Here is a 25,721-nt window from a genome sequence, read left to right as displayed (position 1 = left end):
AGCTAGTTTTTGTATTTTTAGTAGAGACGGGGTTTCACCGTGTTAGCCAGGATGGTCTTGAACTCCTGACCTCGTGATCCGCCTGTCTCGGCCCGCCCAAAGTGCTGGGATTACAGGCTTGAGCCACCATGCCCGGCCTGTAAACCAGTTTTTTAAGGTATTTGTGTTCTTCATCTCTTCTCTTTTTGCCCTTCCTCATCTTTTCTCCTTTTGCCCTTCCTCAGCCTTCCCCAGGCAAGACTGTAATTATGTTATTTGTAACAAATAACTGGCAGAATAATTGCCAGAATAATTAGAGGTGATTAGCAGTTTTAAAGGTAAACCGTTAACAGCACAACAATAGTGAAGTGTGGTGTAAATCAACTCCTAACTGAATTCTTGTTTTTTTGTTTGTTTGTTTTTTTGAGACAGAGTTTCATTCTTGTTGCCCAGGCTGGAGTGCAGTGGCAGGATCTCGGCTCACCGCAACCTCCGCCTCCTGGGTTCAAGTGAGTCTCCTGCTTTGGCCTCCCGAGTGCCTGGGATTACAGGCATGCGCCACCATGCCTGGCTAATTTTGTATTTTTAGTAGAGACAGGGTTTTTCCATGTTGGTCAGCCTGGTCTTGAACTTCCGACCTCGGATAATCTGCCCGCCTTGGCCTCCCAAAGTGCTGGGATTACAGGCGTGAGCCACCATGCCCAGCTAAATGTTTCTTAATTTTGGGCTTCTCTTACATATTTTTTGCGTATCTATTTCAGAATCACTATAAGAACTTGCTTATGTAATCAAAATCTTGGTAGGTTGCGGCAGGAAAAGCATAGCCAACCCTGAGCATAGTGTGCTTACTTGAGGAGATATTAGACTTGGTGCCAGATTAAACTACATAGGCATTAAGGAATGGTGGATTACATCAATAATAAGAAATCCAACTGATGCTTGGCTTTGATTAAACCTTCTTTACCAATAATATAAGTGATAAGATGGCTTGTTTTACTCTCGATTAACTTGTAAAAATCTTTACAATTGGTTGGGTGCGGTGGCTCACGCCTGTAATCCCAGTACTTTGGGAGGCCAAGGTGGGTGGATCACCTAGGTCAGGAGTTCGAGACCAGCCTGGCCAACGTGGTGAAACCCTGTCTACTAAAAAAAGAATGCAAAAAAATTAGCTGGGTGTGGTGGCAGATGTCTGTAATCCCAGTTACTCGGGAGGCTGAGGCAGGAGAATCACCTGAACCCAGGAGGTGGAGGTTGTGGTGAGCCGAGATCGCGCCACTGCACTCTAGCTTGGGCAAAAGAGTGAAACTTCGTCTCAAAAAAAATAAAAAAATCTTTACAATAACTTAATAATTGTAAGATGTAAGTAGTCTGATACAAAGATATGAACCTAGAAAATGCTGGTACCTAAAAAATGCTCACTAATAGTGATGGAAAATGTCATACTTTTCTGCATATTTTCTTTTTTTTCTTTTTTTTTTTTTGAGATGGAGTTTCCACTCATGTTGCCCAGGCTGGAGTGCAATGGCACGATCTCAGCTCACTGCAACTTCCATCTCCTGGGTTCAAGCAATTCTCGTGTCTCAGCCTCCCGAGTAGCAGGGATTACAGGCACCCGCCACTATGCCCAGCTAATTTTTGGTATTTTTAGTAGAGACGCGGTTTCACCACGTTGGCCAGGCTTGTCTCGAACTCCTGACCTCAGGTGATCCGCCCGCCTGGGCCTCCCAAAGTGTTGTGATTACAGGCGTGAGCCACCATGCCCGGCCAGCTTTCTGCATATTTTCATATATAAACAGGAACCTGTGTTCCACTGTTACTGAACTATTATTTTATTCTAAATGAGGGCAGGAAGGACAGATACTAAAAACATGGATAGGAGTGGTATTCCATGGTTTTGTACTGCTCACTAAAAATTCAGCTCTGTTCATTTGAAATTTGAAGGCCAGATACTAGGTTCTAAAGTGGAATTTACGATTTCATACATAAGTCTAAAAAAACAGTCTAGTATATTTGTATTTTTCACTATCTATCTGAGGTATCTTACTGATTAGGAAGGCAAAAGGACATGGAGTTGATAAGTTTTTCTTGTTCCTTGTCAGGTGTCATAATTAACCTGATTTGGTCAGTTTATGGTATTATTCTGAAAACATTCGGTAGGAAGAATTCTAATCTCAGAAACGTAACAAAATTAAAATCTTATTTCTGGTTGTGTGTGGTAGCTCATGCCTGTAATCCCAGCACTTTGGGAAGCTGAGGAGGGAGGATTGATTGAGTCCAGGAGTTTGGAACCAGCCTGGGCAACATGATGAGACCCTGTCTCTACAAGAAATAAAAAATTATCCTGGCTAACACGTCTCTACTAAAAATACACACACACACACAAACAATTAGCCGGGTGTGGTGGCAGATGCCTGTAGTCCCAGCTACTCAGGAGGCTGAGGCAGGAGAATGGCGTGAACCTGGGAGGTGGAGCTTGCAGTGAGCTGAGATTGGGCCACTGCACTCCAGCCTGGGCGACACAACGAGACTCCATCTCAAAAAAATAAAAATAAAAAATTTGGCCAGGCGCGGTGGCTCAAGCCTGTAATCCCAGCACTTTGGGAGGCCTAGACGGGCGGATCACGAGGTCAGAAGATTGAGACCATCCTGGCTAACACGGTGAAACCCCGTCTCTACTAAAACATACAAAAAACTAGCTGGGCGAGGTGGCAGGCGCCTGTAGTCCCAGCTACACGGGAGGCTGAGGCAGGAGAATGGCATAAACCTGGGAGGCGGAGCTTGCAGTGAGCTGAGATCCGGCCACTGCACTCCAGCCCGGGCGACAGAGCAAGACTTCGTCTCAAAAAAAATAAAAAATAAAAAATTAGCTGGGTGCAGTGGCACATGGCTGTAGTCCCAGGTACTTGGGAAGCTGAGGTTGCAGAATTGTTTGAGCCCGGGAGTTAAGGTTAGCCATGATCAAGCTACTGCACTCAGCCTGGGCAACAGAGACCCTGTCTTGAAAGATAAAATCTTATTTCCTAGTACATTCTAAGTTAAAGGTATATTTAAATAAATTAATACCCATGGTAAACCTTTTTTTTTTTTTTTTTTTTTTTTGGAGGCAGAGTCTCACTCTGCTGCCCAGGCTGGAATACAGTGGCACGATCTCGGCTCACTGCAACCTCTGCTCCCCAGGTTCAAGCGATTCTCCTTCCTCAGCCTCCTGAGTAGCTGGGATTACAGGTACCTGCCACCACACCTAGCTAATTTTTTGTATTTTTAGTAGAGAGGAGGTTTCACCATCTTGGCCAGGCTGGTCTTGAACTCCTGACCTCGTGATCCACCTGCCTCAGCTTTCCAAAGTGCTGGCATTACAGATGTGAGCCACCACACCCAGCCATTTTTTTTTTTATTTTTTTATTTTAGATTGAGTCTTGCTCTCTTACCCAGGCTGGAGTGCAGTGGTGCGATCTCAGCTCATTGCAACCTCTGTCTCCCAGGTTCAAGCAATCCTCCTGCCTTAGCCTCCAAAGCAGCTGAGATTACAGACATGTGCCACCATGTCCAGCTAATTTTTGTATTTTCATTAGAGACAGGGTTTCACCATGTTGGCCAGGCTGGAGCCCATGGTAAACTATTAAAATGGTACAAAACATTTTAAAGTGGGACAATAACAAGTTCCTTTGTCTTACCTAAAGACAATTCACTGTTAATTGTTTCCTGGGTTGCTTCCAAAATTTTACACATACATCTATCTTTTTTTCCTTTTCTTTAAAAACACACAAAACCATACCAAGTATATAGCTCTCTATATTGCTGTTTTTATAGACTGCAGAGAATTCCATTGTGTAGGACTTGCATAAATTATTTAGCTGATCTCATCTTGATAAGCATATAGGTTTCTTTTTATGATTTTGTTATTACAGTAACTTCCTGGTAGATATCTTTTCATAACTGTAAATATATATGCAGAGTAGATTCTTAGAAATGGTGTCACTGGGTAATTCTGAAACATCATATTTTATGATGTATATGCGTACTCCAGTAATTTGACCAAATCTTTGGTGAGCTGACTTGTTACTGGCATCTCTCATAAAATTAGAATTCAGAAGCAATATTTAGATTACTATTTCAATAAGTTAATTAGGGGAGTAGTCCCAATTAAGGTTTTATATTCTTTTTTAATGTATTTATATTATTCTAGTCTTCTAAGCAATCTGATAAGGGTGGTACTAATGGAAGAGACTGAAGCTGAGGTTCAGTGACTTGCCCAGTGTCCCAAAACTGGACATGCTGAGGTTGTATTCTTAAATGTATCTGTAGAATTAATATTTTCTGTTTTTTTTTTTATTGTTGTTACATTCCCTAGTGAAACAACATTTTTAATTATTAAGAACTCAAGGAGCTGGGCACGGTGGCTCTCGCCTATAATCCTAGCAATTGGGGAGGCTGAGGCAGGTGGATCACAGGTCAGGAGTTCGAGACCAGCCTGACCAACATGGTGAAATGCCACCTCTACTAAAAATGCAAAATTAGCTGGGCATAGTGGCACATGCCTGTAATCCCAGCTACATGGGAGGCTGAGGCAGAAGAATCTCTTGAACCCCTACTTCTAATTTTTTTTCCTCTTCTTTTTTGTTGTTGTGGAGACAAGGTCTCCCTCTGTCACCAAGGCTGGTGTGCATAGCTCACTGTAACCTCAAACTCCTGGGCTCAAATGATCCTCCCCTCTCAGCCTCCTGAGTAGCTGGGACTACAGGTGTATAGTCTCACCTTGGTCTCCCAAAGTGCTGGGATTACAGGTGTGGGCCACCATGTCCAGCACCTCTGACTTAAAATTCATATAAAAAGTATTGTATGATGTATTACAAATAAGCAGTACAAATGAAATATAGAAAGTTTAATTTGGAACAGCTTTATGCTTCAAACTATAATACAATCTTATTTATCCTGAAGATCTTTACCCAATGTTTATCCAATATAGCTAGCCACTTCTAGTTCAACCACAAGCAAAAATGCTTCCAGGAAGCATTTATTCACAGAAAAGACTCTCAGATCTCATTTACTCCTAATTCAGATAGTTCTAACAGGAACTGGGGTCTCCTAGCCTATGACAATTGATTAGAAACAAATTTTTGTAAAAAGTTAAAGTAGCCTGTTATAGAAAGGAAGGCTGAAATTTCCAAGAAATGAGAGCTTTTAGTGTAAAGCTGTTAGTGGTAGAGGAAAAGCCAACTTACAAGAGCAGACGATTTTCAGAGTTGTTTTAGAATTCTTGTGTTTAGTTCACTTTACTCCAAGAATACTCAAGATCATAAGCATGGTAAATCACACTATAGTAATTGATTATAATAGTAACCCTGAGTTTTTTTTTTTTTTTTTTTTTTTTTGAGAGTTTCACTCTTGTTGATCAGGCTGGTGTGCAGTGGCACCATCTTGGCTCACTGCAACCTCTGCCTCCTGAGTTCAAGCGATTCTCTTGTCTCAGCCTCTGAGTAGCTGGGATTACAGCCACGCGCCACCACACCTGGCTAATCTTTTGTGTTTTTAGTAGAGATGAGGTTTCACCATGTTGGCCAGGTTGGTCTCGAACTCCTGACCTCAGGTGATCCACCCCCCTCAGCCTCCTGAAGTGCTGGGATTACAGGTGTGAGCCACGTGCCCGGCTGATAATTATTTTTAAAACTAAATTATGCTAGGTACACGCTTAACAAGACAAAGATTTCCAAATTATGCTGGCTAAATGAAGCACTGTCATACCCAAAATAGTAGATACAATGTTTTCTTATTCTTTAACTTTTACAAAGGGCCTCTTTGTCAGATGTTTTGTTTGCTGAAGTTCCCAGTTCAGCCTATTATTGCTGCATATTCTTGAAAACAAAATCCATGATTCAGATGTATGTGTGACTACAGAAGAAAACCCCTCCATTTCTGTTGCTGTAGGACTTCGTTGCAATTAGCTTGCTGAACTTGATTTTCTCTTCCAACTGTTGTGATTGCTCTGTACATCCTATAAATAATTTACCCCTGATGGTACTAAACCACTACCTTAATGGCACCTCTGGCTCCACATGATATCAAGGACATTAATAATTCATCATTTATTACAGCTACATCTCTGTAGATTAGCATGAGTGGGAATTGAGTTTACAACATTGAGATCAGGCCTTCTGAGAGACCTTTACTCTTCTGTCTTCATATCTATAAATATTCAGATGTTAGTGGTGTTAGAAAATAAAGACTGTTACAAAGCTAGACTTTAGGTTAAGTTTATTAAGCATTAGATTTACAGCCTGGGCAACATAGGGAGACCCCATTTCTGCAAAACAGAAAAAATTAGCTGGGCTTGGTGGCATTTGCCTGTGGTCCCAGCTACAAGGAGGGTAAGGTAGGAGGATTGCTTGAGCCTGAGAGGTCAAGGCTGCAGTGAGGTGTGATCTCACCACTGCATTTCCGCCTAGGCAACAGAGCATTAGATTACTTCAAGTTCTTAAGTACATTTTAGGGATGTTTGAAAGAGAGTTCTCCATTTCAGGACACTTGCTTTTTTAAAAAAATTATGCAAACCACCTGGAATTAATGGACATTGGGAAGAATAGTGAGACTTCAATTTTTAAAATCATCCAAATCCATATTCTAAGAGTTTTAAATTTGATATTTGAAGTCTTCATTTATTTATTTATTTATTTTTAATTTTTTAACTTTTTTTGGGATGGAGTCTAGCTCTGTCACCCACGCTGGAGTGCAGTGGCATGATCGCAGCTCACTGCAACCTCCACTTCCTGGATTCAAGCAATTCTGCCTCAGCCTCCCGAGTAGCTGGGATTATAGGTGCCTGCCGCCATGTCTGGCTAATTTTTTTTTTTTTTTTTTTTGAAATGGAGTCTTGCTCTGTTAGCCCGGCTGGAGTGCAGTGGCGCCATCTCAGCTTACTGCCAGCTTCACCTCCCAGGTTCATGCCATTTTCCTGTCTCAGCCTCCCGAGTAGCTGGGGCTACAGGCACCACACCTGGCTAATATTTTGTATTTTTAGTAGAGACGGGGTCTCACCATGTTAGCCAGGATGCTCTCGATCTCCTGACCTTGTGATCTGCCTGCCTCAACCTCCCAAAGTGCTGGGATTACAGGCGTGACCACCACGCCTGGCCAATTTTTGTATTTTTAGTAGAGATGGGGTTTCACCGTGCTGGCCAGACTTGTCTCAAACTCGCTGACCTCAGGTGATCTACCTGCTTCGTCCTCCCAAAGTGCTGGGATTACAGGTGTGAGCCACCGCACCTGGCCCTGGAGTCTTCATATTTTAGTCTTCTGTCTTTTGGGAGGTACTTAACAAAAAAGAAACAGGAAAGGCATGCTTATGGGAAACAAGAGTATGTCTGTGCACTCCTGTGTGCACATGTCATTTGATTAAATTCTAGAGTGAAATTAGGCGTAAAAGCTAATTTACCTGTTTGCAGTAAAGGAGAATAGTGGAGTTGATGTTGAATTTTCTTTTTTTTTGAGACGGAGTCTCGCTCTGTTCCCCAGGCTGGAGTGCAGTGGCCGGATCTCAGCTCACTGCAAGCTCCGCCTCCCAGGTTTACGCCATTCTCCTGCCTCAGCCTCCCGAGTAGCTGGGACTACAGGCGCCCGCCACCTCGCCTGGCTAATTTTTTATATTTTTTAGTAGAGACGGGGTTTCACCGGGTTAGCCAGGATGGACCTCGTGATCCGCCCGTCTAGGCCTCCCAAAGTGCTGGGATTACAGGCTTGAGCTACCGCACCTGGCAATGTTGAATTTTCTTACAGTTTTGGAGTGGCTGCACCTCTGAGAATTGTTAAGTGCTGCTTTCAGAAAAAGAAAAAGGTTACTAAAGTTGACAGTGCTTATAACCCTAGCATAGTCCACTGTCTGGCACATGGTCCAATAAATGTTTATTGTATGAATGACTAATCAGATCAATCCATATAATTCTAGTTAGACACTTGGTAACTTAAAACAGTTGTACTGATGCTGATGTATGTTAGTTGCTTTCTATGATAGTACTGCTTTGGGAATATATTTCAGTTCACCTTTAGTGTTTTTTTAATCTTAACTGAATGTAGGTTTTAGAACGGTCTAGAGAGCCTCATTATATGGGGCTCTGACCTATGAGGCTGCTTGAAAGCATATATCCTTTCAACAATATTATCTAGTACAGAGGCTGCAAAGAATTTCAGGTTTCCTTTGGGTTGCACTGAAAAGCCTATAGATTCTTCAAAGATGAGAGAAAATTACTCTTTCCCAAAACAGAGGACACTGGACAGTTTTCACTAGTACCAAATACTAAGTTATTTGTAACGTATAAATTGAGTTTAATTTTATTGCTTTAGGTTTCTTTAATAATTATTTTCTTTAAAAATGATTATGTGGGTCATTGATTATTGACATTCATAGGAGAACTCTAGGGGATAAATACAGTCAAGAGTTACATTGCCAGGAAGATTTAGGGTTGGGAAAGGCATTATGAACACTGTTAGGATTAAAATGAAAGCCCTTAATCTGGAAGGGGAAAACTGCTAAGTTACAGTAGTCACAAGATAAAAAATTAGATCGTACTATGCTAGCCTGCTATACAGATGATATTAGCTCTTCATTTGCCAGACTAAGCAGCTTGGAGTAGAATATAGAATATCTAACTTAAATTAGAACAGTTGAATTTCTCCTTGAGTCAAAACACCACAAAATGACAACAAAAAACATCTTTTCACTTATATTTTTATACAAGTGTATGTGTTTGTTGTTTAGTAGCAAGTGTGAATTGGATGAAGTATCTGAATATGAGATTTTTATGTGTAGTAAATTCATATTTTTATCTTTTATATTTTCTAACACCCTCCTCCTTTCATCAGTGTCCTTGAGCTGATACCTTGTGCCAGACATCTTGGAATATTTTAGAACTGTTGTGGAAAAGTGATGGTTTAACACACAGCTTTAGTTATGTCATGGTGTAAATTAAGCTCTTAAATGGAAGTGGCTAGCTTTTACAGATGGGCAGGCATGAATCTAGCTGAGAACAAATTTTTCTAATGTGATAGAGACATTATTCAGACCTGCATGCATCTGTCAACTGCCTACAGTGGCACAGCGAGATAAAGTGATCTGCAGTGTTTCTGTAATGTGTCCCTGTTGCTAGCCATATTGTAACTAACATATAGTACATCTTTTACGCAGACAGCTTGTGTGGGCTGCATTCCACCTCAGCCTTGTAAAGATGCCAGAAGCGTCAAGGTGAATTTTTTAAAAGCCTATTTAGCTATTTAGACTTAACTAATTTCAGTGAAATCTCTACTGTTATCTAATAAAGTACTTGCTAGAAGTGAGATGAAATTTCAAAATTTTAACTTTTATTGGTTGTTTTGACCTTAGATTGACCAATTAGTAATCTTTCTATGCCTGTTTCCATATTGGGAAAGTGAGTATTTTAAAAGTATTTGCCTCATAAGACTGTTGTGTGGATTTAGCCAGTTAATATGTGTCAAGTGCATAGAAGAATGCCTGCCTTAATAAATGCTATCCGGCCGGGCGTGGTGGCTCAAGTCTGTAATCCCAGCACTTTGGGAGGCCAAGACTGGCGGATCACGAGGTCAGGAGATCGAGACCATCCTGGCTAACCCGGTGAAACCCATCTCTACTAAAAAAATACAAAAAAACTAGCCAGGCGAGGTGGCGGGCACCTGTAGTCCCAGCTACTGGGGAGGCTGAGGCAGGAGAATGGCGTGAACCTGGGAGGCGGAGCTTGCAGTGAACCAAGATCCGGCCACTGCACTTCAGCCTGAGCGACAGAGCGAGACTCCGTCTCAAAAAAAAAAAAAAGCTATCCACCAATGCCGTCATAATTATTAACATAATTTGGGGTGAGATTAATTTCCTTTTCCTGAAGGTGGATTGCTTTTTTTTTTTTTTTTGGAGACAGAGTGTTGCTTTGTCACCCAGGCTGGAGTGCCGTGGTGCAATCTTGGCTCACTACTACAATCTCCGCCTCAAGGGTTCAAGCGATTCTCCTGCCTCAGCCTCCGGAGTAGCTGAGATTACAGGTGCTTGCCACCACACCTAGCTAATTTTTTTGTATTTTTAGTAGAGACAGATTTCACTATGTTGGCCAGGCTGGTCTTGAACTCCTGACCTGGGGTGATCCACCTGCCTTGGCCTCCCAAAGTGCTGGGATTACAGGAGTGAACCACCATGCCTGGCCTTGTTTTTTTTTTTTTTTTTTCTAAAGGAAGGCCACATCCCTATCAAGGATGTGGTCAACTTCAATTTTAATATAGAAGCTCATCATTTTGACTTGTGAAATATATCTTCGAATGTATTTACAGTTAAGGTATAATACATAATCACTATAGGGAATAAAGAAACTATATACTGCTATGGAATGGTCTAAGATGTATTACTGAGTGAAAAAAGCAAGGGGCAAAATAATGTGTAAATTGTTCTATCATTTCTGTAAAACTTTGCTGTACATGCATAAAATATCTAGACGTCTGCACAAGAAATGGCATATTTTCATTTGTTGTTACTGGGAAGGGGAATTGGGTGGCTGGAGACAAAAGTGGGAGACCTTTTACACTTTTTGATTATTGGACTACGTGAATGTATTCCCAAACTCGGAAGCTACACACACATATATACACACACACACACACACGTAAAGTAAAATAGCTATTTTTAAATTGAGATATATGTATATATATGTGTATTTTTTTTTTGAGACGGAGTCTCGCTCTGTTGCCCAGGCTGCAGTGCAGTGGCTGGATCTCAGCTCACTGCAAGCTCCGCCTCCTGGGTTCACACCATTCTCCTGCCTCAGCCTCCCGAGTAGCTGGGACTACAGGCGCCTGCCACCTCACCCGGCTAGTTTTTTGTATTTTTTTAGTAGAGACGGGGTTTCGCTGTGTTAGCCAGGATGGTCTCGATCTCCTGACCTCGTGATCCGCCCGTCTCGGCCTCCCAAAGTGCTGGGATTACAGGCTTGAGCCACCACGCCCGGCCAAATTGAGATATATTTTTATTCATCCTTTACAAACATTCTTGTTTGTCTGTACTACTCAAATTCACATTTAATAGGACTTTTATTTTTATTTTTTTTTTATTAAAAGCATTTTTTTTGAGACAGAGTCTTGCTCTGTCACCCACGCTGGGTGCTAGCCTGTGAACTCGGCTCACTGCAACTTCTACCTCCCGGGTTCAAGCAGTTCTCCTGCCTCAGCCTCCCGAGTAGCTGGGATTACAGGCATGTGCCACCACACCTGGCTGATACTTGTATTTTTAGTAGAGATGGGGTTTCACCATGTTTGCCAGGTGAGTCTTGAACTCCTGACCTCAGGTGATCCGCCTGCCTCAGCCTCCCCAAGTGCCAGGATTACAGGCATGAGCCACTGTACCTGGCCAAGAGGACTTTTAGTATTTCTATTTAGTTTCTTTTTTTTTTTCTTGAGGTCTACTCTCCAGCACTAAACTAAGAATGACATTTTGTCCTCTTTCAGGGATTTGAGTCATAATCGGTTGTCTAACTGGAACATCAGCTTAGAATCACAAACGTTACAGGAAGTGTAAGTTATTTTTATTTATTTAAAGTTACGTTAAGTTCCTGAGGGAACTTAATAAATTGTGATTTGTGGGATGTTCAATCCAGATATGCGATAAAAAAATTGAAGGAAAAAATTAGTTAAAAGAAATAATTTGAAAACCTAAAATGTTTTGACTTTGTTATTACCAGACTGTCTTGGCATTGGGATGGTGATATCAAGTAGCAGGCTGTGGGGAAATATTTTACCTTCCTGGGGCTAAAAGTAAGATTTACGCCTCTTCAGAGCAAATTATGTTTTGATTTTGGCCAAGTTTTCAGCCAGTGAAACTCTGTTGTATAACCTTTTTAAATGTCTTAACATGTTATCTAAGATTGGGAGCATCATGTCTAAAGTAGATTTATATGAAATAGAATAATTTTGATATCGTATGAGAGTGTAATGGTTGATAGAATTCAGTTTTTCTCTTAACTAAATTTTTTCCTTTAATACTGAGATGTATTATGTAATTTTGGAGGGAGTTTTCTAAGATATTATTAATGTTAGTTTTTGCATCGTTACACTCCTAGAGCATTGTTACATTCCTAGAGGCACAACCATTAAGGTATGTAGGCCTATTTGCCTCTAGACTTAACACCCTTGGAACCCTGAGATTTACTTTCCTTTTTAATTCTTTGCTGACAGGGATACCTTCTTCATGCTCATTGTCTCTGCATTCTCTCCTCCTAGCCCCAGATTCACTGCTTCTAATGTGTTGTGGATGAGTACACAGTTGACAAGTTTGTTAGCTGAAAGAGTAGGCACTGAGGAAAGACCTGAAAATGCTTCAGTGGGAAGTGCATGGGCTTTTTGTAACTTTGGTTGGTTTCCTGAAGGTCTTTAGTTCTGGTTTCTTTTCTGTGCTCTAGATTGTTGAGGTTGTTCAATGACTAAAAACCAGGTTAATGAAATGTGATTGTATTAGATTTGCTACTAAAACATTTGAGACAATCTGTTTAAAGGGCTGCTGGGATCAGATGCAACACATTATGTTATCTGTAAAATTAGTCATAGATTCCATCTCTGGGTGGGCTGATAAATTTCATCTATGGTCTCAAGTAATACTCTCTAACGTTTGTATAGCTTCAGAATATATATATATACACACACACACACATATTTATATGTGTGTTTATATATATTTAGAGAAAGATCTGGATGGACTGATTATGCCTTCTTTGTTTAAGGACTCAAATTAGCTGTCATAAACCCAACTTATTCAAAGAACTTTGCTTGAACTAACAATATTTAATGTGGAAAATACTTCGTAGCCTTTCTGATATTAATACCAATAGTAGATCAACACTATGAAAACACATTTCTTGGCCAGGCGTGGTGGCTTACACCGGTAATCCCAGTACTTTGGGAGGCCAAGGTGGGTGGATCACCTGAGGTCAGGAGTTTGAGATCATCTTGGCCAACATGGTAAAACCTGTCTCTACCAAAAATACAAAATTAGCCAGGTGTGGTGGTGCATGCCTGTAATCCCAGATACTCAGGAGGCTAAGGCAGGAGAATCACTTGAACCCAGGAGGCAGAGGTTGCAGTGAGCCGAGATTGCACCATTGCACTCCAGCCTGGACAAAAATAATGAAACTTTGTCTCAAAAAAAAAAAAAAGAAAGAAAGAAAATAACATTTCTCATTAAAACCTCTAATTTCTCAATAAGTACATTTTTATTTTAGTCTAACTCATTCTGAGTCATAATTATTTTTCAAATTTGGCACCTATTCTAAAGAACATGTGTTAGCCAGAAGGTAGAATTCAAGAGGTAATATTTCCCTCACTAAACATTTAAATCTGTTTTTCCTCTTGCCTAGGAAAATGAATTACAATGAACTAACAGAAATCCCGTATTTTGGAGAACCAACATCTAATATTACTCTACTTTCATTGTAAGTTAATAAGTTTTCAGGTTTTTTATTTATGAATAGTATACAGTTGTTTTTTTTTTTTAAGCACATATATTGTTGATTCTAATTATTTAACATTTCTGTGGCCTGGGGTAGATCAGTGGCAGCAGCTTCATTATAATCTTTGTTTTACAGAGTCCATAATATAATCCCAGAAATAAATGCACAGGCGCTCCAGTTTTACCCTGCTCTGCAGAGTTTAGACCTCAGCTCAAATATAATATCAGAAATCAGGACATCTTCATTTCCTCACATGCAGCTTAAATACCTGTAAGTAACACAGATTAAATTAGATTTACTTTAAAGCACATGTTTATTATTCATCAGTACCTATCTTTTCAAAAATATTTACTTATTGTGCTTTTTATATGCATATGTGAGACAAACCTAGGGTTGGTATGTTGGGTGGTTGGCTTTGCCCATTCACCCCACAAGCCCCCTAAAGAAAGATTGCACTATCGTCAGAAAATATTGGTAAATATCAAGGGTAATTTTGAGATTCAATTTTTTTGTTTTTTAAACCAAGATTTCTAAAAGGTAAATAGAGATTTGTTAAACAATGGCTTACCGTGTATAATGATAATTAGCATGTGTGCCAGTGTTTTCCAGTTTACAGAGCATATTCACACATGCTGTTCTGTAACAACCTAAATGAAGTAGGTAGCCTCCTAATTTTGTAGATGAAGAAACAGAGCATTTAAATGATTTATAAAGTTGTGGATAGTTATTAAGTGATAGCTGGGGGCTTAGACATAGATATTTGGCAGCTTTCTAGTGGTAGAATTTTTATTTTACTAAATTTTTTCTTTTGCTATTATCTTGTTTATTTTAGGAATTTAAGTAATAACAGGATAACCACCTTGGAGGCTGGCTGCTTCGATAATTTATCGAGTTCCTTATTAGTGGTAAAGTTAAACCGTAACCGAATTAGCATGATTCCACCTAAGATCTTCAAGCTGCCTCACCTCCAATTCTTGTGAGTAATGAAATAGTTGGATTATAAAAGATAGTTTTTTTGTTACAGGGTCTTTCTCTTTTTAATTTAATTACTGTTAGAGCTTTTCAGCAAACCAATTTCCTGACTCTAAAACTATTTTTGTTAAAGGGAACTTAAAAGAAACAGAATTAAAATTGTGGAAGGCCTTACATTCCAAGGGCTTGACTCCTTAAGATCTTTGAAAATGCAGCGGAATGGAATTAGCAAACTTAAGGATGGAGCATTTTTTGGCTTAAATAACATGGAAGAACTGTAAGTACTCGGGACTAGAGGTGATTATTAGGAAAGTAGCCTGTCTGGGACTTTTTAATGTCAAATGGCTAGGATAGTCGTTCTGATTATAATTATAGAGATATGTTCATTCTTTCCTTGCTCACTGATGTGAAATAAGTGTACATAAAACCTTTAAAGTTTTGTTAGCTAACTGATCATTTTTGAAATAATTCCTATAAACTTCTCATCTAAAAAGTTTGTATTCTTTTTTTTTTTTTTTTCTTTTTGAGACGGAATCTCACTCTGTTGCCCAGACTGGAGTGCAATGGCGTGATCTCGGCTCCTGCAACCTCCGCCTCCCAGGTTCAAGCAACTCTCCTGCCTCAGCCTCCTGAGTAGCTGGGATTACAGGCGCGTGCCACCAGCCCTGGCTAATTTTTGTATTTTTGGTAGAGACGGGGTTTCTCCCTGTTGGTCAGGCTGGTCTCAAATTCCTGACCTCATGATCCACCCACCTCGGCCTGCCAAAGTGCTGGGATTACAGGCGTGAGCCACTGCACCAGGGCAAAAAGTTTATATTCTTAATGTTTTGGTTAATGAAAATTATCAGAATTTATCCAAACGGGTATACTATACCACTTGGCCTGTTGGTTTTATAGAGCTGCTATTTTAGACAGTCTTACTACCTTCTAGCACTAAATCTTTTTTTTTTTTTTTTTTTTTTTGAGGTGGAGTCTTGCTCTGTCGCCAGGCTGGAGTGCAAGTGGCGCGATCTCGGCTCACTGCAACCTCTGCCTCATGGGTTTAAGCCTTTCTCCTGCCTCAGCTTCCTAACTGGAACTACAGGCATGTGCTGGCACGCCCAGTTAATTTTTGTATTTTTAGTAGAAACGGGGTTTTACCATGGTGGTCAGGATGGTCTCAAATCTTTTGACCTTGTGATCTGCCCACCTCGGCCTCCCAAAGTGCTGGGATTACAGGCGTGAGCCACTGCGCCCGGCCAAGCACTAAATCTTAAATAAAATATACATTTTTGTTGAATAGAATTGGTCAGCTCAGTTGTGTTGAACAAAGGTATATGCTTCTCTGGGAAAAACTTAAACTGCCTTGTTTTGGAACGTATTTTCTTCTTTCTCTAATTGTGCAGAGAACTGGAACACAATAACCTTACACGAGTGAACAAGGGATGGTTGTATGGCTTGCGAATGTTACAGCAGCTCTATGTGAGCCAGAATGCTATTGAAAGAATCAGCCCTGATGCATGGGAGTTCTGCCAAAGACTATCCGAACTGTAAGTGTTGGATAGCATTTCACTGGAGGCTGTGAGACTAGAGCAGATTGGAATAAATCATTCCCATGGACAGTAATGAGATATAACATCCCTCTTTACTAGAAATTTGTAGAAAGCTCTAAATTTACCATGTAGATATAAGAAGAATTGTAAGTTGAACCAAATACAATGAATTCCTTACCTTCCACATTTCTTGTTTTCAGTGATTTGTCCTATAACCAGCTGACCCGCCTGGATGAATCTGCCTTTGTGGGTCTGAGCTTATTGGAGAGATTGAATTTGGGAGACAACAGAGTCACTCATATTGCTGATGGTGTATTTAGATTTCTTTCCAATCTTCAGACATTGTAAGTATATCCATTCTCTTTTTTGGTTGTTGTTACTGATTTTTTTAGTACAATAAAGCAAATTAATTAAAACAACTAATCAGTCTGCAAATTATGTATGCTAATATTTTGTGGTTCTTCTGTCCTGTGCCTCAGAGCAAGACAGTCTTATTTGTCTCCATCTCCATAAAAATCCCAAGCCTGTAGTAGGCAATTCAGTTTGTAGTTTAATTCTGAGTTAATCCCATAAACAGCAAAGCATGTCTTATTGTGTTGCTATGGAATAAAACACAGTTGCTACTGTCAGGAATGCAGTCATTTTCTTGTTCCTTTGAACTTGACAATATACCAGGGCTACTAGTTCTCATTCAAAAGGATGCAGGATGTGTAGAGGGAACTGCCGTGGTGGGAGACCAGTTCACTGTTACTGGTTTGCTACATGACTTTGGATGAAGAAACTAATACTTATTATCTGATGTGTGCCAGGTGCTTTCAAATACTAGGATGATACTGCCGTTTTCCATATTAGGAGGCTGAGGTTCAGAGAAATTTAAATAATTTTCTCAAAGTCACATAGCTTGTAAATGTTGGGCCAGAATCAGATCCCAGGTCTGTTTGATGCTAAAGCTCATGCCCATTTTATCATACCTCCGGAAGAACAAAATCACTTAGCTTTTCCTGGGCATCATTTTTTCTTCTCTTTTATATGGTGAAGGAAGGATATAGGATTAGATGGTTGCTAAAGGCAGTTTCCACGCTAAAATTCTGTGGTTCTGTAAGTTATTCAATTTATAGAATATAAGAATATGTTTTTATGAACTTTTTGTATTTATATATAAATATATCTAATTTTAGAATATAATTTTACTAAATAAAGAGGTATTTTAATGAAATATAGTAGTCTCAAACACAGAGCAGAATAAAGAAAACAAAGAGTAAGTAGTAGAATTTGTAGATTCTTAAGTTTCCTGAATAGGGGACTTTATGGTCGTTAGGTTTTGAGTTGAAATGGTTCAGAGAAGAGGCTTCCCAACTTGGAGACCTAACCATCAATGAGAGGGAAAGCAAGATAATTTTGTGAAGAGTATATACATGCACAGGTGTGTATTTGATTTTTTTTTAACTTTCTTTAGATTTGGCCTTGAAAAATTAAAAGTGATTGTATTTTTCCTTTTCCTATATTATCAGAAGTGAAATTGGATCAATGCAATCTCAGAAACTTAGATGCAGCCTTTTGGCAGTTGAAGGGGTCGTAAATAGGTTATTTTAGTATACCACTGATTATTACTTTTAGAATTAAAGTTTAGGGAAGTAATAGCAGAAGTAAATGGCTGTGTAATACCACAGAGATAGTTAAGACAGAATTAGGATCAAATCTGGGGAATTCTGGCTTTAGCGTCGTGCTCTTGCCAGGGTAGATACAGTTCTTAATTTGTTGAATGGTTTCTATTTATGCTGCGCTGTGGAGGAGGGGGAAAGTCCTGAAGAGCTGAGCCATTGGTTCTTTCATTATCTATTCCTTAGTAAAATAAATGAGCTTTATTAGCTTTTCACTTAAAGAAAGCTAAGTGAAAAGAGGGATCTCCTCTTTACTGCTAATCACACAACTCTGCATGTCCCTTATAAAGTAGAAAGCTTTGTGCTTTATTATGAGATGACTTAAAGAAGCAAAAGTGATTAAATACTTTTAATTCTATGGAAATAATTATTTTATCATAACATGATGTGGTACAGTTGCATTTCCTCTGAGAATGGAACAGTGGAACAGAAGATCCATAGTTTCCCTTTGAAAGAAAATCTGATGACACTGTACCACATGGGTATATCATTTTTGCTTCCCATGGGGCATCTTTAATTGCTCTTGAGCAGTGAAGCTCTGTATTGATATTACTCTTTGTCAGCCATTGTAAGTTTAAGGTCCCAGGGGAAGGCTTGGGTCACCCAGAAATCCCATTAGTCTGAAATCAGATTTATAAGCCATATACTCTGCATCTTGAAACACTCCTCTTTTCAGGACCCTGTCTATACTTTTTAATATGCTAACATAATGAGGGACTCTTAGCTCAGAAGAGTAATACTTTTAGCAGGTTGCTTTATTTATCAAGGCCAGCTTAATTCTTAGCTTATAAGAATCAGTTCTTACATGTTTATTACAGATACTTCTTAAGAAGCAGAGTTGAGCCTTCATCATAAATAACTGTTAAAGTAAGGATCAGAATTAGCATGTGCACCTTGACATCACCATGCCAGGATGCTGCTCAATGTTATGATGATTGTATTGACTAATAGAACCTGTCTTTCTCTGACATTTTTGTAGAGACTTAAGAAACAATGAAATTTCATGGGCCATAGAGGATGCTAGTGAAGCCTTCGCTGGACTCACAAGTCTCACTAAATTGTATGTATTTATAATATTTATATATGTCTGCATAGGCATGTTTTCAAGAACCGACTGTAAATATGATTGAATTATGTTTATGTCATATGGCTAGAAAGTCTGAGCTTTCTGACACTCTGGGAGCTTTATGGGGATATATTTGTTTGTTTGTTTGTTTGTTATTTTGAGACCGAGTCTTGCTCTGTAGCCCAGGCTGGGGTGCAGTGGCGCGATCTCGGCTCACTACAACCTCTGCCTCCTAGATCCCTGTTGAAGCAATTCTCCTGCCCCAGCCTCCTGAGTAGCTTGGATTACAGGCGTGTGCCACCGTGCCCAGCTAATTTTTGTATTTTTAGTAGAGATGGGGTTTCACCATCTTGGCCAGGCTGGTCTTGAACTCCTGACTTCGTGATCTGCCTGCCTCAGCCTCCCAAAGTGCTGGGATTATAGGTATGAGCCACTGCACCTGGCTGGTTTTTTTCCTTTTTTTTTTTTTTGAGACAGGGTCTTGCTCTGTCACCTAGGCTGGAGTGCTGTGGCGCAGTCACAGCTCACAGCAGCCTCAACCTCCTGGGCTCAAGTGATCTCCCACCTTGGCATCCTAAGGAGCTAGGACTAAAGGTGTGTACCACCATGCCTAACTAATTAACTTTTTTTTTTTTTTGTAGAGACAGTCTCTCACTATATTGCCCAGGCTGGTCTTGAACTCCTGGGCTCAAGTGATCCTCCCACCTTGGCCTCCCAAAGTGCTGGGATTATAGGCATGAGCCACCATGCCCAGCTAGTTTTTCTGTTTCTGTGTTTTTTTTGTTGTTGTTGTTGTTGTTGGGGCACTTTTTATTGAAAAAGCATTCCTATGGACACTTAAAGAGTAGTTATTTATGGAAGTAGAATTTCTATTCAAGTAAAATGAATGCATTGAGAAAGTAATGTCTTGATAATCTGTTTAATTTGTAGTTTGTTTAATTGTATGAGATTTATGAGTAATTTATTTAGCAGAAGTAGAGCATTCGCTCACATAAGATTTTAGATCTTCTCCCATGAGAATAATTTCTCCAAAGGGTCACACTTGTCTGAATTTCTTTGACAATCTTTTGCTATGAACGGAGACATGAGGAATATAATTGAATTTAGCATCTGAAAATTATCAGTTTATCAGTGGTCAAGATGGTTGTTCACCTTATTGAGCTTTGACAGACGCCTTTATGCTATGTTTTACATTGATTAATAATTAAATTTCATAACTTTCTTAAAAATGCATGTTCTCATCAAATTGTACACGTTAAATATATGTATTTTTTTGTATGCAGTTGTACCTCAGTAAAGCTGTTAAATATACAAAAAAGTACACTAAGCTTATTTTCACTTTTTATAGGTAGATGTTTAATGAATTTAATTTTGTTTAGTGGAGAGCTTTCTTAGAAAGGTCTGTTTATATTTCAGAATCTTACAAGGAAACCAGATTAAGTCAATTACAAAGAAAGCGTTCGTTGGTCTTGAATCCCTTGAGCATCTGTAAGTATTTTTCATACATTTTGCTTACTCTGTAAATAATCTTTGCTATTAGCAGAGATTTTCATGACCATGTAAAGTGTTTATGTAACTTGATATAGAAATGGTGACTGATAATGTTTTATTTCTCTTTATTTCAGAGATTTGAACAATAATGCTATAATGTCTATCCAAGAAAATGCTTTTTCTCAGACTCATTTGAAAGAACTGTAAGTAACTTGTCTTTTTAAGATCACCAGCTGGATCATTGTTCCTGCTTGTTGTGCTTAAAGTGTGATAGGAGTGACCCAAGTTATTTCCAAAAGCACACAGTTCAGGCAGGAAGAAAGAAAGTATTAATACTCAGTTATTTTAGTGGTTAGAGGTAATTTTAAAATACCCAGCATTGAAAAGCCCAGAGTATGTGGCATTAAGACCTTCTGTTTTGCCTGTTCTACCAGTGCTTATAATTAGGAGACCTTAGCACTGCTCCTTATGCTTTATGTATACCCTACTGTTCCTTTTTGGATTATCAGAAACATGTGTTACCAGTTCTTAACACCTTGTGTGGGTTACAATAAAGGTATCATGTAATTTTGTTTTATAGTTTCCGAGGTGATTTAACACTTAGTATAATTGTCAGAGAAGATTCTCTAACCTGTTGAAACTACTAAAATGTCAAAATAGACAAGTGTGTATATGTACCCTTTTTCATTCATGAGTTTTAAAAATTGCTCTTACCGGTTTCGAGATTTCCCTAGGGGATTGGAGGTTAGTTGGGCATTGGTATTATTTATATTTATATATTTTATATTTTTTTGGAGACAGAGTCTTGCTCTATCTGCCAGGCTGGAGTGCAGTGGTGCGATCTCGGCCCACTGCAACCTCTGCCTCCTGGGTTCAAGCGATTCTCATGCCTCAGCATCCTGAGTAGCTGGGATTACAGGTGCCTACCACCACACCTGGCTAATTTTTGTATTTTTAATAGAGACAGGGTTTCGCCATGTTGGCCAGCTGGTCTTGAACTCCTGACCTCAGGTGATCTGTCCGCTTCAGCCTCCCAAAGTGCTGCAGTTACAGGCATGAGCCACCAGTCCTGGCCTGGCATTATTTTTAAACTCTATTGATTCAAATATGCAGTCGGGGTAAGAACCACTAGACTATAGAAATTATTTTGCTTTGCCTGGGAAGCTACTCAAAGGCTACTCTGTGGAGCAGAACTGGTTGATGACGAGATAAGGATAGAAATGCAGAATAAGCATTTAGAAACTTTTAGAACAATTTGACATTACTGTGACACTTTTGTTGTAGTTTATAGAAGTATTGGTCTGCAGTAGATTGGAAATTTAAAAGACTGGTCCTTACCATGGATAATTTGAGATGCACTGGAAATGTGTGAGTTTTCAAACTGCCTAGGTTCAAATCCTTACTCCATTCCTTACAACTGTGTGACAGTGGGCCAACTGTTAGCCTGAGATTCAGTTTCTGTTCCCAAAATGGGGATAGCACCTCCCTCAAGGTTATGTGAAGATAAAGTGAGATAACTTGTTTACTCAAATATTTATTCATTATCTGCTATGTAGGATACTGTTCTGGATGATGATAACAGTAGTGAACAAGACAGAGTCTCTGTGCTCATAGCATATTACAGTAAATCCTAGTAAGGAAGATAAATAATATACCAGTAGATATATAATATCTCATCAGGTAACAACTGAAGAAAAATAAAACTAGGTTAAAGGTATGGAGAGTGATGGGGATTGCTATTTTAGATAAAGTAGTGAGGGGAAACTCTTTTGAAGATACAGCATTTGAACCACGACCTTAATGAAATGGCAAACCATGTGAACACTGGGTGAATCGCTTCCCAGGCACAAGGAATAGGAAGTAAAATGAGTTTAGAGAGTTAAGCAGAGTAGAATAATTAAATACCTTTTTTTGATATTAATCATCTTATTTCTCATTAGTCGTTCTCTTCATTTGTTCCAGTATTTTTTTTTTTAATTAATTTTTTTTTTTGAGGTAGAATCTCACTCTTGTCCAGGCAGGAGTCCAGTTGTGCCATTGCAGCTCACTGCAACCTCCGCCTCCCAGGTTCAAGCGAATCTCCTGCCTCAGCCTCCTGAGTAGCTGGGACTATAGGTGCATGCCACCACGCCTGGCTAATTTTTTTTTAATTTTTAGTAGAGACAGGGTTTCACTGTGTTAACCAGGATGGTCTCGATCTCCTGACCTCGTGATCCGCCTGCCTCAGCCTCCCAAAGTGCTGGGATTACAGGTGTGAGCCACGGCACGTATCCTGTCAAGATATTTTTCTTTTATCCCAAACTGCTTTGTTCTAACTTACTTTTTTTGTTGTTCTTGAAAAGCATATCGAATTTACAGTTTTATTAGGTCCAACAATAAAAGTATGCTCATGGCCGGGCGCGGTGGCTCAAGCCTGTAATCCCAGCACTTTGGGAGGCCGAGACAGGCGGATCAGGAGGTCAGGAGTTCGAGACCATCCTGGCTAACACGGTGAAACCCCGTCTCTACTAAAAAATACAAAAAGCTAGCCGGGCAAGGTGGCTGGTGCCTGTAGTCCCAGCTACTCGGGAGGCTGAGGCAGGAGAATGGCAAAAACCCGGGAGGCGGAGCTTGCAGTGAGCTGAGATCCGGCCACTGCACTCCAGCCCAGGCGACAGAGCGAGACTCCGTCTCAAAAAAAAAAAAAAAAAAAAAAAGTATGCTCATATTTTTCTTTTTAAAGAGACAGGAGGCAGATCATAATAGACCATGAGGAATTAGGATTTTTGCTTTTTTGAACGTACTAGGAAACTGGAGGGTTTTGAGAAAATGCTCAGCACAGAGCTTGGCACAGAGTAGAAGTTGAGTAATGTTAACAATAAAGACTAAAATTAAAATGTTATGAAAATCATCATTAGTTATTTTCTGCCAGATTCTTAAAGTAGATATTTTGATCTGTTAAGATATTTTGAGTTATTTCTCATAGGCTTAGTTTAATTATAAGTTGTGACTTACTACAAATTAGTATACCCCCTCCCTTTTTTTTTTTGCCAGTGATAACCTGAGGGCCAGCAAGAAAGTTTTAACTGTTAGGAGAACTCAATTTAACATAAAATTTAAACAGTTGGTGAAAGCAAATATTGCAGTCGCAATCTTCAGAGAGTCATTTAATAATTTGGGAGTTGTGACAAAGATTCTTTGGTTAACCAACCTTTAGGCAAGCAAGCCCTTAAACCTTCTCCTAGGCCTAGTTGTGTAAAATCCAATTTTAACACGAACCCTGTAAAACCAGTTTAGCAAGAACTCTTCCACAACGTAGACCATTCCCAGGTGATGTCTGATCATCCTGGCCTGTCTTCAGCAAGAATCCTGTTAGGGTTTAGCCAGAGTCTCCCTTTCTCTGGATGTTATTTTTTAGTAATTTCACATCCACTGAATGGGATGAAAGCAAACCCACCTTGCTCCTTGGCTATACTTGCCCTTGCTGTTTCCCTGCTGTCTCTCCCTCACTGAGTTGAGCCCAGTCTCTCTCCCCAACTGCAACATCACATTGCCATGGTCCCTATATCTATTGAGATGATCCTGAATAACGTCTCCCTTACCATGCTTTAACAAGTATCACTGAGTAATTTTTCATTTAACAGTTATGGTGCTGTGACTCCGATAGGATCAGATTCATCATTGGACCCCCAGACCTCTCACCCAGGACCCCAAGTGTGCACCTTTGAAGCCATTGTCTTCACTCCTGACTGATAGATCGGGGATCCAATGGTGAGTCAGACTAATGAACCATTGCTCCGGACAAACATCCGTTGAAGCTGGTAAGGAAAGATTTCGATTCTCAAGATTGTGAATATATTCTCTAGAGTTGGGCTAGAGGCCAGGCTTCTTTTGAAAGGTACCTCCTGGGCTTGAAGGTCTTCTTGGCTCTCTTTCCTGAGTGGGGTTTATTCCCTGACTCCCTGGACTAAAAGTCCTTGGAACTCTGTGTGGCTACTCTGTTCTCTCTAATGGATCCTACTTCTCCCATGGCAATTTCTCTGGCATGTGAATCCCTTCTTTTTGAGCCCCTGCTAACTCTATTGCTCCACCATTCGTTCTGTCCACCTCCTCCTTGTTGTACCTTTATTGGCCTCTTTGGGATACTTAGGATCTCTCCAGACCGCATCCTGTAAGCTCTCTTTCTTCCCATTGCTACTGCTCCTTATTCCTCCTCTTACCACCTTTAATGTTCCCTCCAGTTCCCTTAAGCCCTTTGATAAGACTCCCTTCAAATCCATCTGTCCACCCACTGCTAGACTTTTTCCTTCCTACTCTGGACTCTTAGTCACTGGGACTGTAGGCCCCCCACCCTCCTGGGGATCTCTCAGGGGACTGGGGGACTCCCAAAAGTAATGACTTGAGGTTGAAAAGGAAAAAGAATAACTGGAAATAGACTAAGTATTTTATCTACACTCAGATGGGCTTTGGAGATATCCAGACAGCCCCTAGATGTTTCTTCAGCCTCCATAAGATTACACATGGCAAAAGAAAAATCCTTTTTTTTTTTTTTTTTTTTTTTTTGAGATGGAGTCTCCTTCTGTCACCTAGGCTGGAGTGCAGTGGCATGATCTTAGCTCACTGCAACCTCCGTCTTCCAGGTTGAAGCAGTTCTCCTGCCTCAGCCCCCTGAGTAGCTGGGATTACAGGCGCCTACCACCACACCCAGCTAATTTTTGTATCTTTAGAAAAGAGGAGGGACTTCGTCCAATTTATGTTTTCTTAGGTATACTATAAGCTGGACTCATAAGACCTGGGCTCATATCCTAACTCTACTATTTATTTTATTTTATTATTATTTTTTTTAGATGGAGTCTTGCTTTGTCACCCAGGCTAGAGTGCAGTGGCACGATCTCGGCTCACTGCAGCCTCTGCCTCCCAGGTTCAAGAGATTCTCCTGCCTCAGCCTCCCAAGTAGCTGGGAATACAGGCGCATGCAACCGCGCCCAGCTAATTTTTTGTATTTTTAGTAGGGACGGGATTTCACCATCTTGGCCAGGCTGGTCTGGAACTCCTGACCTTGTGATTCACCCGCCTCGGCCTCCCAACGTGCTGGGATTACAGGCTTGAGCCACCGCGCCCAGCCTCTACTATTTATTTTAGACATAATTCTGAATGCCCCCAAAATCTCAGTTTCCATTTCTAGAAAATGGAATTGAAAATGCCTACCTTAGCTGAGTGCAGTGGCTCACATCTATAATCCCAGCACTTTGGGAGGCCAAGGCAGGCAGATCACGAGGTCAGGAGTTTGAGACCAGCCTGGCCAATATGGTGAAACCCTGTCTCTACTAAAAATACAAAAATTAACCAGGCGTGGTGCCATGTGCCTGTAGTCCCAGCTACTCAGGTGGCTGAGGCAGGAGAATTACTTGAACCCGGGAGGTGGAGGTTGTGGTGAGCTGAGATCTCGCCACTGCACTCCAGCCTGGGTGACAGAGCAAGACTCTGTCATAGATAGATAGATAGATAGATAGATAGATAGATAGATAGATAGATAGATAGATAGATAGATAGATAGATA

At 40.2% G+C, this 25,721-nt stretch overlaps 1 protein-coding gene across 2 annotated transcripts in view; it reads left to right on the top strand.

Annotated features, from left to right (window-relative positions):
• Nucleotides 1-470: 470 nt before the first annotated feature.
• LRIG2 (leucine rich repeats and immunoglobulin like domains 2) overlaps nucleotides 471-25,721 on the top strand; it is a 46,200-nt gene continuing 20,949 nt past the window's right edge. The window contains exons 1-11 of one of the 2 annotated variants that reach the window (XM_023232597.1): nucleotides 471-488; nucleotides 11,467-11,532; nucleotides 13,368-13,442; nucleotides 13,596-13,730; nucleotides 14,293-14,436; nucleotides 14,566-14,709; nucleotides 15,818-15,961; nucleotides 16,165-16,308; nucleotides 18,605-18,685; nucleotides 20,108-20,179; nucleotides 20,317-20,385. In XM_023232597.1, the coding sequence (XP_023088365.1) occupies nucleotides 13,372-13,442; nucleotides 13,596-13,730; nucleotides 14,293-14,436; nucleotides 14,566-14,709; nucleotides 15,818-15,961; nucleotides 16,165-16,308; nucleotides 18,605-18,685; nucleotides 20,108-20,179; nucleotides 20,317-20,385 (1,004 nt within the window). In that variant the 5' untranslated portion in view covers nucleotides 471-488; nucleotides 11,467-11,532; nucleotides 13,368-13,371. Of the gene's footprint in view, nucleotides 489-9,177; nucleotides 9,212-11,466; nucleotides 11,533-13,367; nucleotides 13,443-13,595; nucleotides 13,731-14,292; nucleotides 14,437-14,565; nucleotides 14,710-15,817; nucleotides 15,962-16,164; nucleotides 16,309-18,604; nucleotides 18,686-20,107; nucleotides 20,180-20,316; nucleotides 20,386-25,721 lie in introns of those variants that run through there. The other variant, XM_026456725.1, reaches the window with a different exon arrangement.

Source organism: Piliocolobus tephrosceles, chromosome 1 (assembly GCF_002776525.5).
Source record: "Piliocolobus tephrosceles isolate RC106 chromosome 1, ASM277652v3, whole genome shotgun sequence".
In the NCBI taxonomy this organism is placed as follows: domain Eukaryota; kingdom Metazoa; phylum Chordata; class Mammalia; order Primates; family Cercopithecidae; genus Piliocolobus; species Piliocolobus tephrosceles.
This window is presented reverse-complemented; position numbering and strand designations above follow the sequence as displayed.